At 37.8% G+C, this 21564-nt stretch overlaps 1 protein-coding gene across 1 annotated transcript; it reads right to left on the bottom strand.

Moving 5' to 3' along the window:
* Positions 1-1939: 1939 nt before the first annotated feature.
* On the bottom strand, positions 1940-17087 carry TNFRSF11B (TNF receptor superfamily member 11b). The gene is made up of 5 exons (XM_039365075.1): positions 16590-17087; positions 9184-9553; positions 5125-5322; positions 4430-4660; positions 1940-2821 (listed from the first exon to the last, which is right to left on the bottom strand). Exons 1-5 carry the CDS (start codon positions 16629-16631, stop codon positions 2433-2435), a joined length of 1230 nt encoding a protein of 409 aa, XP_039221009.1. The 5' UTR covers positions 16632-17087; the 3' UTR covers positions 1940-2432.
* Between the last annotated feature and the right edge of the window lie 4477 nt (positions 17088-21564).

Raw genomic sequence — 21564 nt, 5'->3', positions numbered from 1 at the left:
TTCTTAATGAGCTACTTGCAACATGGTTCCCCCCCCCCCTGGAAATTATTTCCAAAAGGTATTACATTCTATACAGAGACACCTATGAAACAATCTTTAAAAATCCACAGAGGAAGAATAACAGACAGATCTACTGCAAAACAGAACATATAAATATCTCCCCATCCCATTTAGCTTGAAAATAAACAGTACATATTCCATTCATTCCCCTCTGTAAATCTGAGGGTGAAAACAGGCAAAAAGCTTTTGACTTGGAAATTTTATCAACCTTGGAAGCCAGCCAACAGACAATGCAAAAGATTAGACAGCCTGCTTGTTCTGATGACATCACTGGAGTCCTGCAACTTATTTATAATTTAAATTAAAGATTCCTTCATACACTCAGGATTAAATTGAAAAATGAAACAAAACAACAATACTTTTTTTCTTCAAGAAACAGTTATTGCAACTGCTTGTTTAGAGAAAGCTTCAAGCCTGCTGTGTATGGATCCACACGAGTGCCACTTGGAACAAGGAAAAAGTGATTTTAGATAGTAGAATTTGTGTTTTTAGTAAAAGAAAAAATATTAATGAATCAGGGGCTTGGAGGGAGAAAGGAAAGGATATGTTAATTTTTTTTACAAATATATATATATATATTTCCCTTGGGTGGCAGAAAGTAGCAAAAATGTTTGTTTCCTTATATTAACTCAAGTTCATTCAATAGATGTGAACGTGGGACTGAACTGGTAGGAATACTAAAAAATAATCCAATTTAGCTTGGGTGAACTTGACACCTACAGGCTACAAATATTGGGAACTGCAGTTTCTGCCCATCTAAAAACCACAATAGCAAAAATGGACAAACACAGAACTAGCCACTATAACAGAATTTAAAGATTTTGGATCTATTGAATTGAAACTATAGCAATCATTTCTACAGAGTTATGGGAAGCAAAATGTGGGATACTTTTTGAAACTTTTGCGCGTGAGATGAATACCACTGACTCTGTTCTGGAATCAAGTATGTGCTTCATGACAGAGATGTAAGTAAGGAGTAGCTTGAGACATGGCAGAAAAGTGAGTTGAACAATGTTTCTCAAACTTGTGAACTTTAAAATGTATGAATGGGCTGGGGAATTCTGGGAGTTGAAGTCCATGCATCTTAAGATTGACATGTTTGAGAAACACAACTTTAAGATGCATTGAGTTCAGTTCCCAGAATTCCCCAGCCCTTCCGTGCATGATACGGCTGATAGGTTTGAGAAACAATATTGTGGTAGTAGAAGATGAATGGCCACTGGCCTCTTTATGCAAATGGAACTATGCTTTTCCTCGATTGTGGATTTGCCTTTGTAGTTTCTAGCCATGACATACCTTTTTTTATTATCAGTAACCAATGATAGGAAAGGGCACTAAGATAATATCATGAAGTCATGTAAGCAGAGAAAGAGAAAGGTTGCATTTAAGATGCATAAAGCACACCCGAATGCACGACAGCCTTTTTTTTTCTTTGCCTGAAATTGATCTGATATTGAATTTCAGTGATACCACGCTAGAGACTTCTTAAGGGCTAGAATATAAAATTTTATGGTCATTAATACATACTGGGCCAGAAGTGATTAAACAATGACATTGTTTGTCCGGGATGGTATAAGGCAGTGATGGCAAACCTTTTAGAGACCAAATGCCCAAACTGCAATCCAAACTGCAACTGCACTTATGCATCGTCGGGTGCTGGGTGGGTGTGGCCCATTGGGGGGGAGTGGCTACGGTGGTAACGGCAGACTGGGTGGGACTAAAAAGTTTGATCAATCAATTCCAACTTTGCAAGATCTTTTTTTCCCCACGAGAAGTTGAAATTGACTGATTGATTGAACCTTTTTTTTTTTTGTACACGGCGGCAAAGACCTAAAGCGAAAAGGTTTTATGAAACCCAGCTGAAGACCTAGGACTGGGGCGACGGCACGGGTGCCCACAGAGAGGGCTCTGAGTGCCACCTCTGGCACCCATGCCATAGGTTTGCCACCACTGGTATAAGGACTTGGGAAGAAGGTTGGATTAGAAAACCTCTAAGGTCCCTTATAGCTATATGATTCTATAACAAGTGGTCATCTGCTTCAGCACTTAATCTCAAACAGTTGCCAATGAAGTTAATAAATACATGCAACAATTTAGATTTGAAATTAATATAAATAGCAAATCGAGGTGGGTTTTTTTCCCCTATTATTTCTCTCTATTGTCCACGGAATTCACTGGAATTCTTGGATGGAGTCAGAGTCCAGATAAGCATTTTAATATTACAAAATAACAACAAAAGTTCTAAGATAGTCTAAGCTATCCCAGTCAGTCATATAAATATAAATAAGCATTGTCATATAGGAAAACTTTCCCCTCCCCCATTTAATTATTGCTAGCAGCAAGTGGCAAATGAAAGATCAGAGAACTTAAAACTACCCGCGTCTCATTTTTACCAAATGGACCTGGTTTCCTAGCATTTCTAAGAAAAGCTTCTGGTATAATTTATACATTGTGAGGCTGTGAAGGAATTTTACCACCTTCCGAAAACCTTGAATTGTTGTCTTGGGGAAATGGTATGATTTCAGGTGCTTCAGTCCTAATGTCAGGCTCTTGATGGTGTCTCGGTCTTTATTGTTTATCCTCCACAAATTCAAGAGCTTCAGTACTGGCTCTGTGGATTTGCACATCCTAAAAATCTGTTCAGTTTCTTCTCTACCCACAGGTTTCCCTGGCAAGTTGTCCATCAGGATACTGAGCTGTTCAAGAGAGATGTTGAGATGTCCAATGTGCTTTAAAACACTATTTTCACAAAGATCAATGCCTAAACAAACAAAAAAAAGAATTAGACTTGTTTAGTTTTCTTCATTAAGGTCACAAAAATATGATTGATCCTATCTCCTTTGCTACAATGCTAATAGACGTAAGCCCTGCTTTCTGTCAATACTTTCTTGAAACCAACTCTACAAATTAAAACCAATGGAAGGGAATCAGAGTTTATGGACATAATGTCATCTGGGCTGATTAGAGGCCATACAGATATAATAACCCCAGATTTCTCTAAAAGAATTTTCATTTTGTACTCTGTCATTTTGTGAATGGTTAAAGGCATGGGCTAGAAGCCAGAAGGCTGGGAGTTTGAGTCCTATCTTAGGCACAAAACCAGCTGACAGTACCAGTTCCTTTCTCTCAGCTCAAGGAAGAAGAAAATGACAAACCACTTCCCAAAAATGTTACCAAAAAACCCTGCATAGACTTGCCTATGTAGTCATCAAAAGTCAAGATTAACTTAAAAGTACTGAAAAGACACAATGTTTTTTCCTCACTGCTAAAGTGAAATTAAGTTGTCAGAAAATATTTTGTGTGTGTGCTTTCAAGTCAGTGTTGACTGGTAACTGCCTAGACAAGTCCCGGCAGTTTTCTTGGCAAGATTTCAGAAGTGGCTTGCCATTTCCTGCTTCCTAGGGCTGAGAGAGAGTGAACGGCCCATCTAGTTTCATGCCCAGTGGTGGAATGCAGCCAGTTCGCACCACTTTGGCAGAACCGGTAACTAATTTTTTTGTTGCCCAGGCCCAGAATGGACTTCCGGAAGCAGCATCCACATAGAGAACCGGTTGTTCACATATTTGAATCCCACCACTGTTTGTGTCTAAGATGAGACTAGAACTCACAGGCTCCTGATTTCTATCCCAGTGCCTTCACCACAACACCAAACTGGCTCTAGAAATCTATACTTCTAGAAAATTTTCTCTCCCCTTTCCTCCTGATCACAATCTAATCTAAAACTCCTTTTACCCTTCTTGAGATTGCTTTGGATGATATCCCAGTAAGGGATTTTATTTTAATACCAACACACCAAGTGATAACTTTAGCCTGTCCCATTCCTGAACTAAAGATGAGATGAAGGCAACATCATGGAGAAAATAGCAAGGAGGAAGATGTGGCCATGGCATCTTTATTTAATGCTTAGGAGTAAGTGGAAAGCCATAGAAAGCTGATTTCAAATAAAAAAGGACTTTTATTTGAAAAACCCAACCTTCAAAAGCAGTTTTAAGGTGATTGTAGTCAAGTCCACTGACTTCAAATGCAGTTCTTATCTTGCTCCAGGCTGCTATCGATACTGCAGCCGGAGAAAATTCCCTCAACCTACTCAACACTAAAAGGAAAGAAGAAACGGGAAAGGGGGAAATTATCTGTTGCTTTGCACTTGGTCTCCTACTTTCATACACTCAGTTCTCCAGAGCCTAACTGAAAGATGCAATACATGGCCACGTGGCTTCTGCACTCTGATTACTGAAGTGAGAACCACAATGGCCACCTTCAACTTATTGCTTTGACTGTTGTGGTGATTCGATCTATACTCAGGAACAAACATCTTACCTAAACTGACCCAGTGGGTAAACATAATCCCTTGCTTTACTTTAATACGTACCTTGGACAATATTCTTGACTGTATTGTGGTCCTTATTTTGCTCTTTCCATAACTTTAGTAGCAGAAAGGTCTGATCTTGCACACTACTCTTTTGTTTAATTCTTTCTCTGTTTTCAAGACTGATCTTCATGCCAGGCAGACTGTCCATGAGGGTGTTCAGCCAGGGGGATGATAGCGATAGCTTTTTGGGCACAATGAACCTGAAGAACGCTTCTTCACACAGGGTGACATCTAATACAATACAGATACTGACTTTAAAATCAAGACCTTAACTTTTGGAACAAATGTCAAAAACTGCTGTCAAAAAGTGCAGTCTGATTTTTCTATAAAACTACAATCCTATGAAAACCAACAGGGGTTGGACCCTACTGAAAAATAATGTTTATTAAGTTTACTTTAAACTTAACACTTTGCAAGTGTTAACAAAATGCTTCCTTTGGAGGACAAAGTTATTCAATAGAGTAGCTGCACTGTGTGGCTTCTGGTTTTGCTTCTGTCCTCTCAGGCAATAATGAATAAATACAGGCTCTTTTTTTACATGAGAATCCTTCCACCGGATGACAATTTTCCAGTCTGCGTATTAGTCTACTAGGTATAATCTACAAAATCAAGCCTAAATAAAATTTCACTGTGTGCCAGCTGCAAACTCATGAGGAATTTCATTATTTGCTTTATTATTATTATTATATACACACCGATTCCACATTGCTGGTCCAATTTATCATTCTCTTCTCCCTGGCAAACGTTGTCATGTGTGGAGTCTCCCTTCTGCACCAATTTAAGACTTAGGGCACTGCAGTTAGTGTGCATTTGACAGGCAGCTTTGGATGATGTATTATTAGAGAAATATCCTTCTGGACATCTCTCACAAATGGTGTCACTTTCAGGGGTACCTGCAGAAAAGGAAAGAGATTATTTTTTTAAAAAAACATTTATCAATCATTTTGTTTATAGCACTTCAAGAATTTCCCATTCAACAATGGCAACAGCACTAAGGATAGAAATGAAAAACAATATGATTTTCTTTGAAAGAGGAAGAGATTATCATCTCACATAATTTGGTTGATTAATGTTTTAAGTCTCATCCAGATCTTTCGATTTTCAAAAAACTCCCAGAGAAAGGAGTTTTTTCACCTCAGAGGGTGACAGAAGACATTAGTTGTATTTCGTTCATGTTAAATGAAAAACAATAACGCTGCACAAAGAAATCCTATTATAAGAGGAATAGTATTTTTCACCTACATTGCTTTTAAATGAAACATTCAACCAGATGGAAGATTCATACAGAACTAATCTGACTCAACCAGAATATCTCTCTCTCTCTCTCTCTCTCTCTCTCTCTCTCTCTCTCTCTCTCTCTCTGTCCAGCTAATCTATATCATCTGTCATAAACATTAGGCATTTCAACAATAATTAGGAAAAGGTATTTTGGAATATACAAGCTTATATATAATCAGAAGTGCAAGAGGAGGAGGAGTTGTTGTTGTTGTTCAGATGATGTTGTATGGTTACTGGATAGTCTACCTAATTCCTAAATTCCAAAACTGTAGTTGATCAGCAGACTTTTTTTCCCCCCTAAAGATAAAATTAGCATCAGCCTCTTGTCTCTGGCTGGTATCAGCACCTTGAGACAATGAACTAATACAGATCCCTGGTTTGGCATTTCCTAATTATATACATTCCAGCATTTTTCCTAATGAGTCAGAATACCTGCTGAGCCATAATGTGTCTCCAGAATACTGGTAGGAAGTAACATGCCAAAAAAGAGGCTGTTATTTCAATATTCTACCACCTTATGTCAGAAAGCTAATGGAAATTCAAAATGGCAGATTGTTATTACTCACTCCTGTTGTTAAATACAAAGAGAATAGCAGCTGTTAGAAAGGCTGATGAAGAAACTGGTGCTTTGTCCCACAGATAACACCACTGATAAAATAATTCCTAACCACTTTTAATGAATTCTTCCCTTTTCATTCTGGCCACTGAAATCAATTATATTGTATCATTCAGCAGACAAATATTATTTTCCTTGAAGCGGGCTTTTAAAACTACTCTTGCGTGAGTTTCACGGAGCAAGTCAACCCTACATTATAGCCTATTGGTGCTTAATAACCCTATATTGCACAATCTGGAATCAGAAAAGGGAGAGTTTATCAAGCAGCTGGTGTCTTATAATTCATGGTTACTCTTTCATAGATGGCTTCGGGGCTTCCAACTTGATAGGATAGATTTAAGCCTCTGCTGAGCAAATTTCCATTTGTGTAATAAACTAAAGAAAATGGTTATTTTTCCAAACCAACTTGTATACATATCTATGTGCTTCTTTCTTTTCAGTCTTCCTCTATGTATATTACTAGAAACTGGGAGACCATGAATCCTATTACCACTTTAGATGTAAGGCCAGTTGGGTGACTTTGGGCCAGTCAGTCTCTGTCACTCCTAGAGGATTTCCAAAAAGCCATTTCCAAAAATGTTGCCCTGAAAATAGCATGGATTTGTCCAAGCAGCCAAGAGTCAAGATTCACCTGAAGATACAAGTTTACTTAGTATGTCCCAAACTTAGTTGCTCTCCAAACTTGCAAGTTATACTTGAATGAGGCTGTTTAAAAATATCATACCATGTTCCTAAACATAAGTTGCTAAAAATATTTTTTGAGGCAAATATAGCAATAATTAATACATGGGAGCTATTGCTGATAAGCAGTTTTCAAATATACTAAATAAAATAGAAGAAAACAAATAACCAGTCCATGATTTGGAAGATCAACAATATGCAATATGAACCGATGTGTTATGTTTCGTGTAAGTATCTTTAGATTTTTCTATTTTCTATATCCTAAACAAAATACTTTATTTGAAACACAACTTGGGTTTGTTTTCTGCATGTCAGATTTGAATTCTAAGAATGCTTATATTTTTGTCAGTATAGGAAATCCTCTTTATGTATTAGCTATTTGTTTCGTTCAGTATTAGCAGATGCATTAAAACAAAAGTCTGTTCAATAAACAGAGAAGAACAGCTACATTAAATGATGGAAGTAGTACAGGCTGAGCCATTGTGAAATGTTTATTAGCTCTGGACAACAATTTGTACACGTTGTTTTAAATGCAGATCGTATTTACGTTTAACTTCAGTCTGAAATCTGAAATTTGCCCATTCAATGACAGATTACATTTTTCTTTCCCTATCACTATCCTTTTCAAAATACATTTAATATGGTTTTAATCCTGACTTTGAAATACAGGATACTGCCATTTTTTTTCAAGACAACTCTTTATATCTTTGAGGATTTTGTATCCTCCTACAAGGATCATTAATTATGCAGGTAATTAATTATGTCCATCCAGGTATGATGACATTCACTGATACCCTAATACTGTTATAATTATTCTCCTAGTGCTATGTCAATTAACACTTTTACTGTTTGCCAAGGCACACAAGGCCCTGGAACAGCCTTCTTTCCAATGAAAAATGTTACTAGTTATCACCCATAAATATTGCATTTCAAATAATGTTCCCATGAAAGAGGGCACTCCATCATGTTACTCAGTAGAATGCAATTTGAAACTGCTGTTAGATTAGTCATTATCATATAAGAAGAATATTTTGTTCGGCTGCCAGCAACATTCCTTTTGATAACAGTCCGAGGAGATGGTTCTTTCAAGTTCTCACAAGAAATATACTATCCATCATGTTCATCTGAGCACACTTATTTAGGAAGTGTTCAAAGCCAGGTGGATGTTTGTTTTCACAGTTCCAAGCAGATGGCAAAAACAGTAAGCTTAGTAAGAGCTTTTTCTTACTTATAACTGCATAAGTATACCCTGGTAAGTTCTTTTTGATGTTGTGTCCTCATGACATTACTTTCATCAGATCATATCTCATGGTTCAGATGGCTTTAAATTATTCATTCCTACCTGTACCAATGTTAAAGTAGGGTGGGTCCTTGGTATTTGGTTGTTTTCTTGCAGACATTTCTTTACCTAACTAAATAACATCCTCATGTTGCTGGACATGTTAAATCTTGTGGCATTACTTGGATAATTTTTAGGTTCCTAGTTGGAACTTGAATTTCCAAAAGACATCTGTCATGGCTGCCATCCTATGAATAGAATAGAATAGAATAGAATAGAATAGAATAGAATAGAATATGGAAGGAACCATGGAGGTCTTCTAGTCCAGCCCCCTGCTCCAGCAGGAGAACCTATACCATTTCAGACAAGTGACTGTCTAGCCTCGTTTTAAAAATCTCCAGTGATGGAGCATCCACGATTTCTGAAGGCAAGCTGTTCCTCTGGTTAATTGTCCTCACTGTTAGGAGGTTTCTCCTTAATTCCAGGTTGCTTCTCTCTTTGATCATTCTTTATTCTTTGTACAATGCTATTCTTTGATTAATAGAAACAGGATAATTATAATGTAATTTAAAATACAATAAAATCAAATGCAGTTAATATATTTGTCCATCCTATGTGGTTATTCACTTAGTATGATGTTCCCTCCAACTGCTAGTCATTCTAGCATACTGTCTTTCCAATAAACTCTGCCTCAGTTAGATCAGTCTCTGCTTTTGTTTTGTTTTTAATCTTTGGGATCGGATAAACCAGAGTTTACTCTTTTATCGTAACACCTGACAGGTGGGAGCAGTAACTTTTCCATCTAATTGTCTGGAAAATATTTTTACTCATTGACCTTGAAACAGCTTTTGATAGTTGAACAATCTTGAAATCATCCCTTGAAAATAAAGACATACCTACCTTTTTGAACAACACCAAATCCAGGAGGACATGTTGCGTGCTTCAAACAGAATTCAAGTTTCAGGTACCGTCCTTCTACACATTCACAGACACGGTTTCTGGTGCTGGTGCATTTGATTTTTTCATACTGCAGTTCCTTGCATATCACGTTGCAGTAGTGACATTTCTCATTATTGTTCCATTCATCTGCATAAGACTGATCTGGACAAGGAGCACATTCCGTCTTTGCTGAGGCTGTACAATGCCGTTTGACGTAGGTTCCTGGAGGACATTGGTCACACATCAGCCGATGGGAGGTGATAGGATCATAATGGATATACTTTGGATGAGGAGTTTCTTGGACTGTCCACCTGACTGAGATGTCCAATAACTAATAAAATAAAATTAAAGCATTTTTAAAGTTTGTATTTTATTTATTTATTTATTTTTGCAATACAATGATGGTGCCCTCAAGTACTAAGTTGTCCTTTATCACTATGATTTGGCTGGATTAACACATTGAATTAAACCATATTTTTAAACTATGTTAAAAATAAAAAAAATCACAAGATCTATCACACAAAAACTGGTGTCCCACAAATGGTAAGTTACTGGAAAATATTTACTGCTATGTAAGATCTCAGATATTTGTCACAGACCATTATGACAAATTTTATCATCTCTGCCTGTCAACTGCAACCAATTGTCATATACAATAACCTTCCATTGTATTAGTTAGCCTGAAATTTTGTCATAATATAGCTAATTAAAAACTAAGTAAATTTAAAACACTCCAGTATTGTAAAAAGAGTTATTATCTCTTTTTTAGACAACCTTCTCTGGATGAAGAAGCTAAGCAGAGCTGGTCCTAGTTAGTACTTGGGTCAGAGAGAACAACCAGGGAATTATGGTATAACTAATTAACTGAAAAAAATACATTTCAGAATAGAATACAGAATAACAGTGTTGAAAGGAACCTTGAAGGTCTTCTAGTCCAATCCCCTGCTCAAGCAGGAGACTCTATGCCATTTTAGACAAATGTCCAGTCCCTTCTTAAAAGCCTCCAGCGTTGGAGCACCCACAACTTTTGAAGACAAGTTGTTCCACTGGTTGATTGTTCTTGCTGTAATTTCTCCTTAGTTCCAGTTTGCTTCTCTCTTTATTCAGTTTCTATCCATTGCTTCTTGTCCTGCCTTCAGTTGCTTTGGAGAATAAGTTGACCCACTTCTTCTTTGTGGCAGTCCCTCAAATATTAGAACACTGCTATCATGTCACCGCTAGTTTTCTTTTCACTAGACTATACATACCCAATTCCTGCAACTGTTCTTCAGCCCCCCAATCATCTTATCCCTCTTCTCTGCACTCTTTCCAGAGTTTTTTATATTGTGATGATGACCCAAACTGGATGCAGTATTACATTAATAATACATTATATAGCAGTAATATCATTGTTTTGTGATCTTGTTAATGTAGCCTAGGATTGCATTGGTGTTTTTGGCAGCTGAAGCACTTTGCTGGCTTATATTTAAGTGACTGTCCACTAGGATTCCGAGATTTATATAATTATAATAGTAAAGTTGGAAGGGACCTTGGAGGTCATCTAGTCCAACCCCCTGCTCGGGCAGGAAACCCTACACCATTTCGGACAAATGGCTGTCCAGTCTCTTCTTAAAAACTTCCAGTGTTGGAGCATTTACTGCTTCTGGAGGCAAGCTGTTCCACTGATTAATTGTTCTCACTGTCAGGAAGTTTCTCCTTAGTTCTAGGTTGCTTCTCTCCTTGATTAGTTTCCACCCGTTGCTTCTTGTCCTGCCTTCAGGTGCTTTGGAAAATAGCTTAATTCCCTCTTCTTTATGGCAGCCCCTGAGATATTGGAATACTGCTATCATGTCCCCCCTTGTCCTTCTCTTCGTTAAACTAGACATACCCAATTCTAGCAACCGTTCCTTATATGTTTTAGCCTCCAGTCCCCTAATCATCTTTGTTGCTCTTCTCTGTACTTTTTCTAGAGTCTCAACATCTTTTTTACATCGTGGTGACCAAAACTGGATGCAGTATTCCAAGTGTGGCCTTACCAAGGCATTAAAGAGTGGTATTAATACTTCACGTGATCTTGATTCCTGTGTTAAGCTAAGTTTTACTTAGTCCGTACCTATATATTTGTTTTTTCTTGCCTAAGTGTAAAGCCCTATCTTTTTCTACATTGAATTTCATTTTGTTAGATAGGGCCGAGTGTTCAAATAATAAAGCTAAGGGCAATCACATCTGTACTGTTATCATCACAATAACACTAATGACAATCCTGTTTAAAGGAGACTTCTTTCCTTTGGTGGCCTCGTTTTTAAAAATTACATTCTATTAATTGAATTCTGAACTTTCACAAGTTTTTTCCTGCTCTTCAAATGAAAGCCAATGTCACTGCTCCACCCTTGTGAAATAAATACAGATTGGATGCCAATGACCAACACAGTCCATATTCCTTCAAGTATCTTTTTCCCCCCTTTCAATCACAGCCTTGTGATTTTTTAAAAAAAAATTAAAAAGTACTTTTTTCAACATTGATTATATGCTTCGGTTTTGGGTTTTTCACACAGACCGCAGAAGAATGCTTGAATTTACTAAAACAGATAAAGCATCCTCTGTTTAGAATTGCAAACACATCCTGAAACCTAGTTTTCCTTTGATGACAGCTGCCAGGGGCTGGGCAAGTGCCAAGGCAAATCTGTAAATTCTGGCATTCACTTTTCTACATTATGTAAGAACATTGTAATTGCCTCCAGGCAAAAATCCAGTTTGGCACTCATTCTACTTCCGGCTGTACCCAACAAATGGGAGCTTACCAGCAAGACATACACTTGATTATCCCCAAACCACTGTTTTTTGCCGGATACTCAGGGAGATATAACTGTTCTGGTGACAGAGATTCAGTTCAGCTATCACAACCAATAGCTAATAAACAATTAATCTGCTCTGATTTCTTTTCTTTTCAATGCTGTTAAAAGCAAACAAGAACCACCAAATTATAATGTTGAGGCATTACATACAGTGGGAAGAAAAAAGTTTGTTATTCATTTAAAAGCCCTGATACACTTTTGAAAAGGTTTTGAGTGGATAAAGCAATTTTAAAAAATAGGCTTTGTGTCTTAAGTTTCCAATCTTAAAACACACACACACACACACACAAAGGAAAAACAGGAAGAGGACTGTGGATGAAAACAAACCTGAATCCCCATTACTGGCATTTTTTTATGTCATATGTATAAATACCAGACTGTTCAGTTTCTCTATTTACTTCTCTAGCCTGAAGGAACAAATGCTGGACCACAGTTCCTTGGGTCATTTGTTAACTAATCAATCTCACTGAGTGAATATTTATATTATAGAACTATAATTCTATTTTGATAAGTTTATTCATTACAATAGCTTGAAAAGAACCTTGTACATAACAGCTGTACTTATGATCATCCTCCAGAAAAACTCAGAAATCAGGAATTAGGTGAGCAGTCCTTTATCTCATAACCGCATCACTCTGTTTGAAAGACAGTCCAGTTCAAGTCCAGTTTGCAAAGGAAGTTTCATGGGACGAGGGGGCTTCCAGCCATTTCCATTCTATAAGGTAGCAGGGAGGTGGGAAAGATGACAGAGAATGAAGAAAAGATCCAGCTGTTTACCTGAGATAATGCAGAGAGTAGTTGGCAATCAATGATCATTAGCTATCATCGATAGCTATCCATCAATAGCCTTCTGCCTGATTTAATGTCATCTTTATTCTATCATGGCAATAGACAGGTGTCTATTTGTGGGTGCATTTATGCAGAATAGTGAACATTCATTTGTTTAGAAAAGAACTTGCTATGGTGATATATCTTCTTCCCACAACCTGGAAAAATGAAGCCTAATGTCTTGCTGTGTTGGACAAGTCCTGTCCCAAAGAAAAGAGAATCATCAACCTGAAGATTAATCCATGAGAGAATCACCATTTCCCAGCTGAGTGCAGGAAGTAGAGAGAAGAGAGAGGTTACTAGGGAGAATACCTTGGGAGTAGTGCTCTGTTTGGAAATATGCTTTGGAAAATTGGCCAAGGAGTTGGACTAATGATATTCAATCCAAGGAGCACCAGTCCCATGGACTGGGCACAGGACAGATGTTTGTGGGATTAAAGGCTTTGTCTAGTTTAAACTATATTTATCACAGCCTGGCCTATATTACTTTTGAAATGACCTCTGTTTTTACTACTGGATATACCAAAGTATTTTATGACTGTGTAAAATCCACAGCATCCAAGAATTGGCTTCCAAGTCAATTTAGTACCAACCAGTAGTTGTGGCTTCATATTTAGCCCAATGAAAATGCAAAGAACTAAGAGAGTACTTCCTCCCTCTGAACTTTGCTGCAAATACTAAACTCTTTGCCTTGAGCCATGGATTTAAATGTGTCCTACTCTATCAACTCCTCATCTGGGTGGGTTGGCCCAGATTTGTCAGCCTAAGGTAGAGCAATTGTTAACATTTTGTACTTGCTAGTTCTGTAGAAATGTACAGAAATTAGTTTTAGTGGCCGAACATTTGGTTATCTTATGTCTGTAGAAGGATATCTGCTGAATTTTTGTTGTCTACACTTTGGTCACCAGTCTGAGAGACCTCTGGCTGAACAGAATCCTTACTTAAAACAGACTTCATTTCAACTCTATTTCTTTTTTACTGCATTCTACCAATGTTATTCTGCATTAGCTTTTTAACCACCGAAGTCAAAGGTTCACAAAGCAAGACTGTAGAGAGAACCCTCCAATATTAATATCTCTCTCTCTCTCTAATGGTTTCATTTATTTGACCTGTACTTAACTTTCCTCCAGGAAATAAAAACAGCATACACAGCACTTCCATTTTTTCCTATGACAATAATCCTATCAAGTTGGATAGCCTGAGAGATGGTGATTGGTTCAAATCTAGTAAGTGTCCAGGGCTGAAGTGCTTAAACTTGGACCTCTTCAGACAAACTCCTCAATCACAACCCTGCAAACTTTTGGATTGCACTGCCTGGCATTGTTCATCCTAAAAAAAACTAAGCAGGATCAAATCTTGTTAATATTTGGATAAGGAACCATTCAGAAGTACAAATGCTGTAGGCTAGCCTTGAAATATAAGAAACATTGTGATCATAAATGCATCCACACTGATGCCCAAAAATTGAGAGAGAGAGATATGATTCTTTTTTGACCGATCCAAACCAATATGACTGTGAAGGCAGAAACTTTGGCTCAATTCAAAGGAGAGTTTACCTGAAGACAGCGAAATAAAACATTAAACCATCCTCTTTTAAACTGGTGTGGAATCTCATTAGACGTAAGAAGCAACATACAGTACCTTCAATCATCACTTTGTATGGCTCAGTATCTGCAGCAGGTGGCAGCACCTGGCTGACTTAATTAAAACCTGATGAGAAACCAAAAGGAACGGAGTTCTCCTGTGAAACTTACTACTTCTGCTTACATTTCATAAAAGCAATGAAACAAAACTAGAGAAAGCAATTGCAACTGTGTTTAAGATTGCCAGGCTGCTATGCAACCCCCCCCACAGTAAAGGTAGTCCTCGACATACAACAGTTCATTTAGTGACCCTTCAAAGTTACAACAGCACTGAAAAAGTGATTTTGACCATTGTTCCCACTTACGACCATTTCAGCATCCCCATGGTCAGGTGATCAAAATTCAGATGCTCGGCAAGTGGTTCACATTTGTGACGGTTGCAGTCATGTCATATGATCACTTTTGGGACCTTCTGACAAGCAAAGTCAATGGGGAAGCCAGATTCACTTAAAACCGTGTTACAAAGTTAACAACTGCAATGATTCACTTAGCAACTGTGGTGAGAAATGTCATTAAATGAGGAAAAATTCACTTAAATATTTCACTTAGCAACATAAATGTTGGGCTCAGTTGTGGTCGTAACTCAAGGACTACCTGTAGTAGAGAGTCAATAAGAGGTACCTATATTTCCTTGATTCAGCCACGCTTACTTCTTTAAAAATTAAGCCCATGTAAGGCTTTTTTAGGCTCTCCTTGAACCTCATGGCACATAAACATGTTTTAACCTAGGCTGGAATATTCCCATCGCATTTAATGCTTTCTGTATATTTGGTGTACAGCAATTTTATATTTTTGTATTTTTTTAATCAGTTAGTATGAATGGACAATCTGAGAAATGTTTTTCAAACCTGTATGGTATTAGTGTAGATTTTAATGCATCTGGTTCAGTTGGGCCTCTGGGTTTTTTTTTATATATATATATATATATCATACTTTTGTTTTTGTGGGGCAGGGAGTAGGGCAAAACAACAGCAAACTTTTTCTTTATAACTACTGGGGAAATGAGGCTTGAGTAAGACATTTCTTATCGGACAGAATTCCATTTAAAAACAAAATCTAATCATTATAAAAATCAGAGCTCAAGGACTTTTATTGTCTGAAAAGCTCCTTTTCAGTGAAAGATAGCATTAATTCACCACTTATACACATGAAACAAACTTGGCAGGAAATAAAAGAAGCATTCACAGTTATTTTATCAACAGCCTTTGACTTCTTTTCCCAAAATGAAATATATTGAATATATAGCTTCAAAATAACACCAGGCATTGCTGTTTCTTGCTATGAGCAGATTCTGAGATAAATTACATTTATAGATATTGATTCTCCCAGGATGGGATATAAATTCAGTATATGATCCCCCATTGTAATTCCATAATAGAACAGCTCAAGGAATTGAAGAATAGGTGGCACTTAATAGTGCATATAATCGTTTACTGATTCTAAATTATCTATGGAAGTTTTCTATTTTCTTCAATGTCACTGGGAGCTCTGTGTACACAACTTAGTATATGAAAATGCCCCAAGATTTGTATTATTTACTAGGAGGAAGCAGTAGAAGGAGAAACATCCAGATTCTGAGCTTGTCATCTCTCAGTATAATGATGGATCTCAGTCTGAGACCCTGGAGAATACTTGCCCAACCCAATAGACATTGCTGGGAAAGATAGCTCAATGGTCTGACTCGGCATCCAGCAGCTTCTTACAGACCCATTTAAAATTAAACACCCCTATGCTCTATCCAGTTCCATCCCATAGATTATTGCTTACTGTCCCATAGACAATCACGATCTATCAGCCCGCTAATGACATTTGCAATGGTTTTAGTCCTATCAGGTGAAGATACAGTAGGATTCAGAAGATACTCCTTCCAAAAAAAAAAAAAGCATGCCAGGGAAGCATTTCCTTTACCTCCACAAGCAAAAGCGACCTTGCCCCAAATTTGTTCCAACAGCCCAAAGAGCTACTGAAGACTTAAGAGGCAAATGCAGCTTTAAAGAAACAGAGAGAAAACAGCCTCATTGTTTTGGAAAGTACAACCGTTAGCCTTGAGGCAAAGACTTACCAGCAGCGTGCAGCAGAGAAATTTGGTCATCGCACCCGGCATTACAACTCTTAAGAAGCTGGAAAGGCAATCAGAGATAGCCCGGGAGTAACAGCTAGCAAGCAGGACCTCAGCTTATTTAAGTCTCGTTTATATATATTTCTGTGGCCCCATGCAGCAGGAAAACGTGGCTCAGCTTAAAAGCCTCCCTCTCTCCCCATGATCAATTTTTTTTCTTTTTCTTTTTTTTAAGGAACCTGTTGATGATTTCATGCAACTTCTTAACCACAGGTTCTGGGAGGGGAGAAAGGAAGGAGGAGTAGGATTCAGGCAGAAAGATGGGTTAACTAATTACTGTCTGCCAGCCTCCACCTCCATTGTGAAACTGTCCCCCCCCCTTTTCTGAGCAAAAAGGGGGAGTCCAAAGAAGGCTCACCTTCAGGACAACAAAGACTGAGTTATTCACACAGTCCCGGCTGTTAATAGGAACAGCGTTTTAAAAATAACTCCCTGAAACTCTTTTTAAGTTCCTGCTTTGGACTTGGTGGTTTGTGAAGGGAGAGAGCAAGAGTGGGAAGTCTTTGTATTGTTTTATTTCCCCATCAGGTGAAAAGACTGCAGATGTTTATCATTTAATTCAAGGTGTTTTTATGCAAGTTTGCAAAATTACCTGTGTTTTGACTGGCACCTTTAAATTTTTTGGCTTAAAAAAACTTAAGCCCAAGTTTTTTTTTAAGCCAACTTAGTGTATTCTATGAAAGAGGCTAGTCTCCTTTCCCTCTCTTAAGGAAATGTGTATGAGAAGATTTATTTTGCTTGTGATGATGTATTTCTTCGGAAAGAATCCTCCCTAAAAATCAAAACAAAAAGCAGGATGGAAACAATTTAAGGGCATGTTGAAGACCTCCAAGCAAAGATATAATTGCCTGATTATGATGTGTGTCAGAAAAGATAAGTTCAATAGTTTCTCCTGAAGGTTTCATTTGAACTGAAGAAGAGCTATTGAGGTGAGAACCTATTGGCCAGTGATTATGGCAAATCCACTATAAGTCCCAGCAAACTCTTTTCCACAACTCCATTCATTTTTTGTGGATAAGCACATATGCATCTATTTTTAAAGGAGATGGAGTTTTGCCTTTTCAGGAGTTGAGTGTTAACCCACATGGAGAAAACTCTGCTTTGGTGTCTTCAAGACATTTTTGACAGTGAGTTCCTTGATGCTCTCTGAGTTTGATTATTTTCTTGCAGACGTTTCATTATCAAACTGGGTAACATCATCAGTGCATTGATTGTTGACAATCACACACTCCTGCAAGCTATCCCACAAAGTTGTATTGGAAGGAGGCTATAACAAAAACAAGCTTAACAGCAAGTCACCTAATTTCCTTCCACACTTTTCTGCATCTCCAGTGGTTTCTTTTGCAGTGAAGAATTTGATCCTCTGCCATAAAAACTACTTTTTATTTCTTTAAAATGTCTGATTCTTTTATCCCTCCTCCTGTTGTTACATTCAGTGAATCAATGAGATGTTTGCCTGAGACTCTTCTAAATATTGTTCTGGACTTTTTAAAAAATGCTTCAGCTCCCTTTGCCTAGGCCAGGGGTAGGCAACCTTGGCTCTTTTACTGCTCAGGAATTCTGGGAGTTGAAGTCCATGAGTCATAAAAGATCCAAGGTTGCCTACCCCTGGCCTAGGCCAGTGATTCTCAATCTTGGTAACTTTAAGATATGTGGACTTCAGCTCCCAGAATTCCCCAGCCAACATGCATCTTAAAGTTGCTGAGTTTGAAAAAAAAAACCCTGCTCAAAATCAACTGATGTCCAATGAACTTCCTTTGAGAACTTTAGGAAGGTGAACTTTATGAAAGAATGGAAACACACTTCCTAAATTCAGCTCACTGTCACCTCCTGCACCCTTTCAATCAGAATTTTGCTTTACAATAAACCATTGTAATATATGTGTTCCTTCTTGCAACTTTTTCGTTTGCATAGGGAACAATGATGGTATTCTTATAGTTCTCATACTGCAAAGGTGCAATTTTACAGACATGCCATACAAGTCTCAGAGCCACTCCATAAATCGATCATATCCATAAGCCATCTACATCTGGAGATTTACCATTTTTTCCAGTACACTCATCATATTTATGGTTTCCTCTTCGTCAATTTTTTTGAACACTGCCATTTATAGCATTTTTTTCAAATCTACTTTTTGACATAGTATCCTTAGTCCCGTATAAATCATCAAAACATTTAACTTAGCATTCTTCTATTTTCGTTCCTTCCAGATTATTTTTCTTTTTAATTCCATTCCTCCTTTTAGTTCTTTTTATTCACTTCCATAGCATTTTTTTTCATCAAAATCATTCAGCATTTTCTCTGCCACTTTCCTTACCATTGTTATTTTCCTTCAGAGCATATACACATTATTTGATATATTTCCCTTATTCTCGTTTTTGCAGCATTCTCCTCTGTGAATTTGTTCCTCAGCCACAGCTTCTTTCCTTCATCAATCTACCCAGCATCCTTCTCCATGCTTCCCACAAGCCATGGTCACTTGCAGGGAGACTAATGATAAAGCATGTGATGAAATCATCATATAATACTGCAGCCTATATACTTGTAGGTTGCTTGTATGAGATGCCAGGACATAGTTCTCAACGTAAAACCCCAATGGGACCAAAATTTCCATTACTAAGCAAGGTAGTTGTTAAATGAGTTGAGCCCAATTTTATGACCTTTTTTCCTGTGGTTGTTTAGTGAATCAGTTTAATTGTTAAGTTAAATCACATAGATGTTAAGAGAATCCAGCTTCCACATTGGCTTTGCTTGTCAGAAGCTGACTGTGAGAATTGCAAATAGTGATCACATAACCCTAGATGCTGCAACCATTGTAAATAAATACTGGTGAATGTTGATCACATGAGCACAGGGATGCTACAATAATCTAAGTACAAGGACTGATCAAAACTTCTTTTCATTACCATTCATTGTCGGTCCAACAAACCACAGTTACAGCAGGAAACGGAAGACAGAGAACAGATCAGCAGAGACTTCCCTTTATACAAAGGCTCTTAAAGAGACACAGACCCTGCTGAGTCATTCCCATCATTACATCTTATATTATACATTACATATAAGTAGGGCTTTTTTTCTCATAGAACGCCCAGAACGGAGTTCCAGCACCTTTTTGGATGGAACCTTGTAGGGGAGGCAAAGCAGGTTGTATGACATGTGTGAGTACTGGCACTTTTTTTTTTTTTAAGAAAAAAAGCACTGCATATAAGGAATGGCTGCTGGAATTAGGTATGTCTAGTTTAATGAAGAGAAGTACGAGGGGGGACATGTAGCAGTGTTCCAATATCTCAGGGGTTGCCACAAAGAAGAGGGAGTCAAGCTATTTTCCAAAGCGCCTGAGGGCAGGACAAGAAGCAACGGGTGGAAACTAATCAAGGAGAGAAGCAACCTAGAACTAAGGAGAAACTTCCTGACAGAACAATTAACCAGTGGAACAGCCTGCCTCTAGAAACAGTGAATGCTTCAACACTGGAAGCATTTTAAGAAGAGACTGGACAGCCATTTGTCCGAAATGGTATAGGGTTTCCTGCCTGAGCAGGGGGTTGGACTAGATGACCTCCAAGGTCCCTTCCAACTTTACTACTACTACTATTATTATTACTACTAGTAGTATAAATTGGTTAGCTGTTAAATCAATACCTTGTAACTTCGAATAGTCATTAAATAAATGGCTGTAAGTCAAGGACGACCTGCACATAGGGGTAGTATTTGCCTGATGACATCACCACTCAAGTGTCATTTTGACTTTGTTGAAAGTGGTGTGGCCCTTGTGGTTCTCCACTGAATTCTGTGGCACTCTGTCACATCCTTCTTTCCATTCTGTTCCATTCTGTAATATATCCTCTTTCCTTGTATCCAACTCTCCATTCATTCTGTTGGAGGTTGATCTATCTTGTAATATTTTTTTTTCTTACATGATTTGAGTTTTTTCTTCCTGCAGTTGTTCTACCTTCAGTCTTTCCTTTCCCTTCTTTCCTCTTCTTCTACCACCATTTTCCCCAAGTTCTATTATTGGCATTAACAAGAAACAGTCTGGACCATACTGAGAACTTTTCATTAGTGTTGCGTGGTATAGCATGAGCATGCATAGAGTAAAACTGGAAACTAGTTGTATTTGTGGCATATTGACCAAAATAGGTCAAAACCGGCTATTCCTATCCCTGTTACTCTATGCTAACCAAGATTTTTTATCCTGTGGCTACATTTTTCTTCTTTTTTCTTTACTTCCTCTTTTACCGCTTCAAGTGTCAAGACAGATACAAAGTTCTGGTTCTTAACTCTTCTGGCAGCCTCAACCATTGATATTTCATGCTGTTGTAATGTGCCTTTGATGTTGTCTCCATCTTCTTCTGGGTCTGCCTCATATTCTTTGGCCTTCTTTTCTTTTTTCTATATGCTTTATATGGTATGGAATCCCAAGACATTCTTTCCCGGTGAGCAAATCACTTTATTTGCTGTTTTTGTTTAAGATTGACTCTATGCCAATTCTTTGTCTTAACAATTTCATTTCTGATTTCATCTCTTCTGGCCACTGTCAGCTACCATAGAAAATACATGCAGTGTACTGACCTATATTCAGGATAGTCAGATTCAAATTTAGAAATCTGAATTAGCTAGTTGTGCTTTTTCCACCATACCAACCTATAAATTTTCTTGGGAAGCAACTCGCAGAATACCCAGCTATAATAGAGAGATGAGATCATACAGAAAATACAGCCCACTCTGTCAATTTGCGGTTATTGTGTACCAGACTAGTATTAGCAGACGAATAGCAGGAAAGTAGGCTCCCTCCTAATTTTGGGCGTGTGCAGTAAAGCCAGAAGAGACTTTTCCATCCTGCAGAGTTTTGTAGTAAACTCATTGGAAATAAAGCCTGTTTCCTCCATTTTAGCTACAGTGATGGCCAGGTGCAAGAACT

Source organism: Crotalus tigris, unplaced genomic scaffold (genome assembly GCF_016545835.1).
Source record: "Crotalus tigris isolate CLP2741 ecotype Arizona unplaced genomic scaffold, ASM1654583v1 scf7180000019953.484404808:943566, whole genome shotgun sequence".
In the NCBI taxonomy this organism is placed as follows: domain Eukaryota; kingdom Metazoa; phylum Chordata; class Lepidosauria; order Squamata; family Viperidae; genus Crotalus; species Crotalus tigris.
This window is presented reverse-complemented; position numbering and strand designations above follow the sequence as displayed.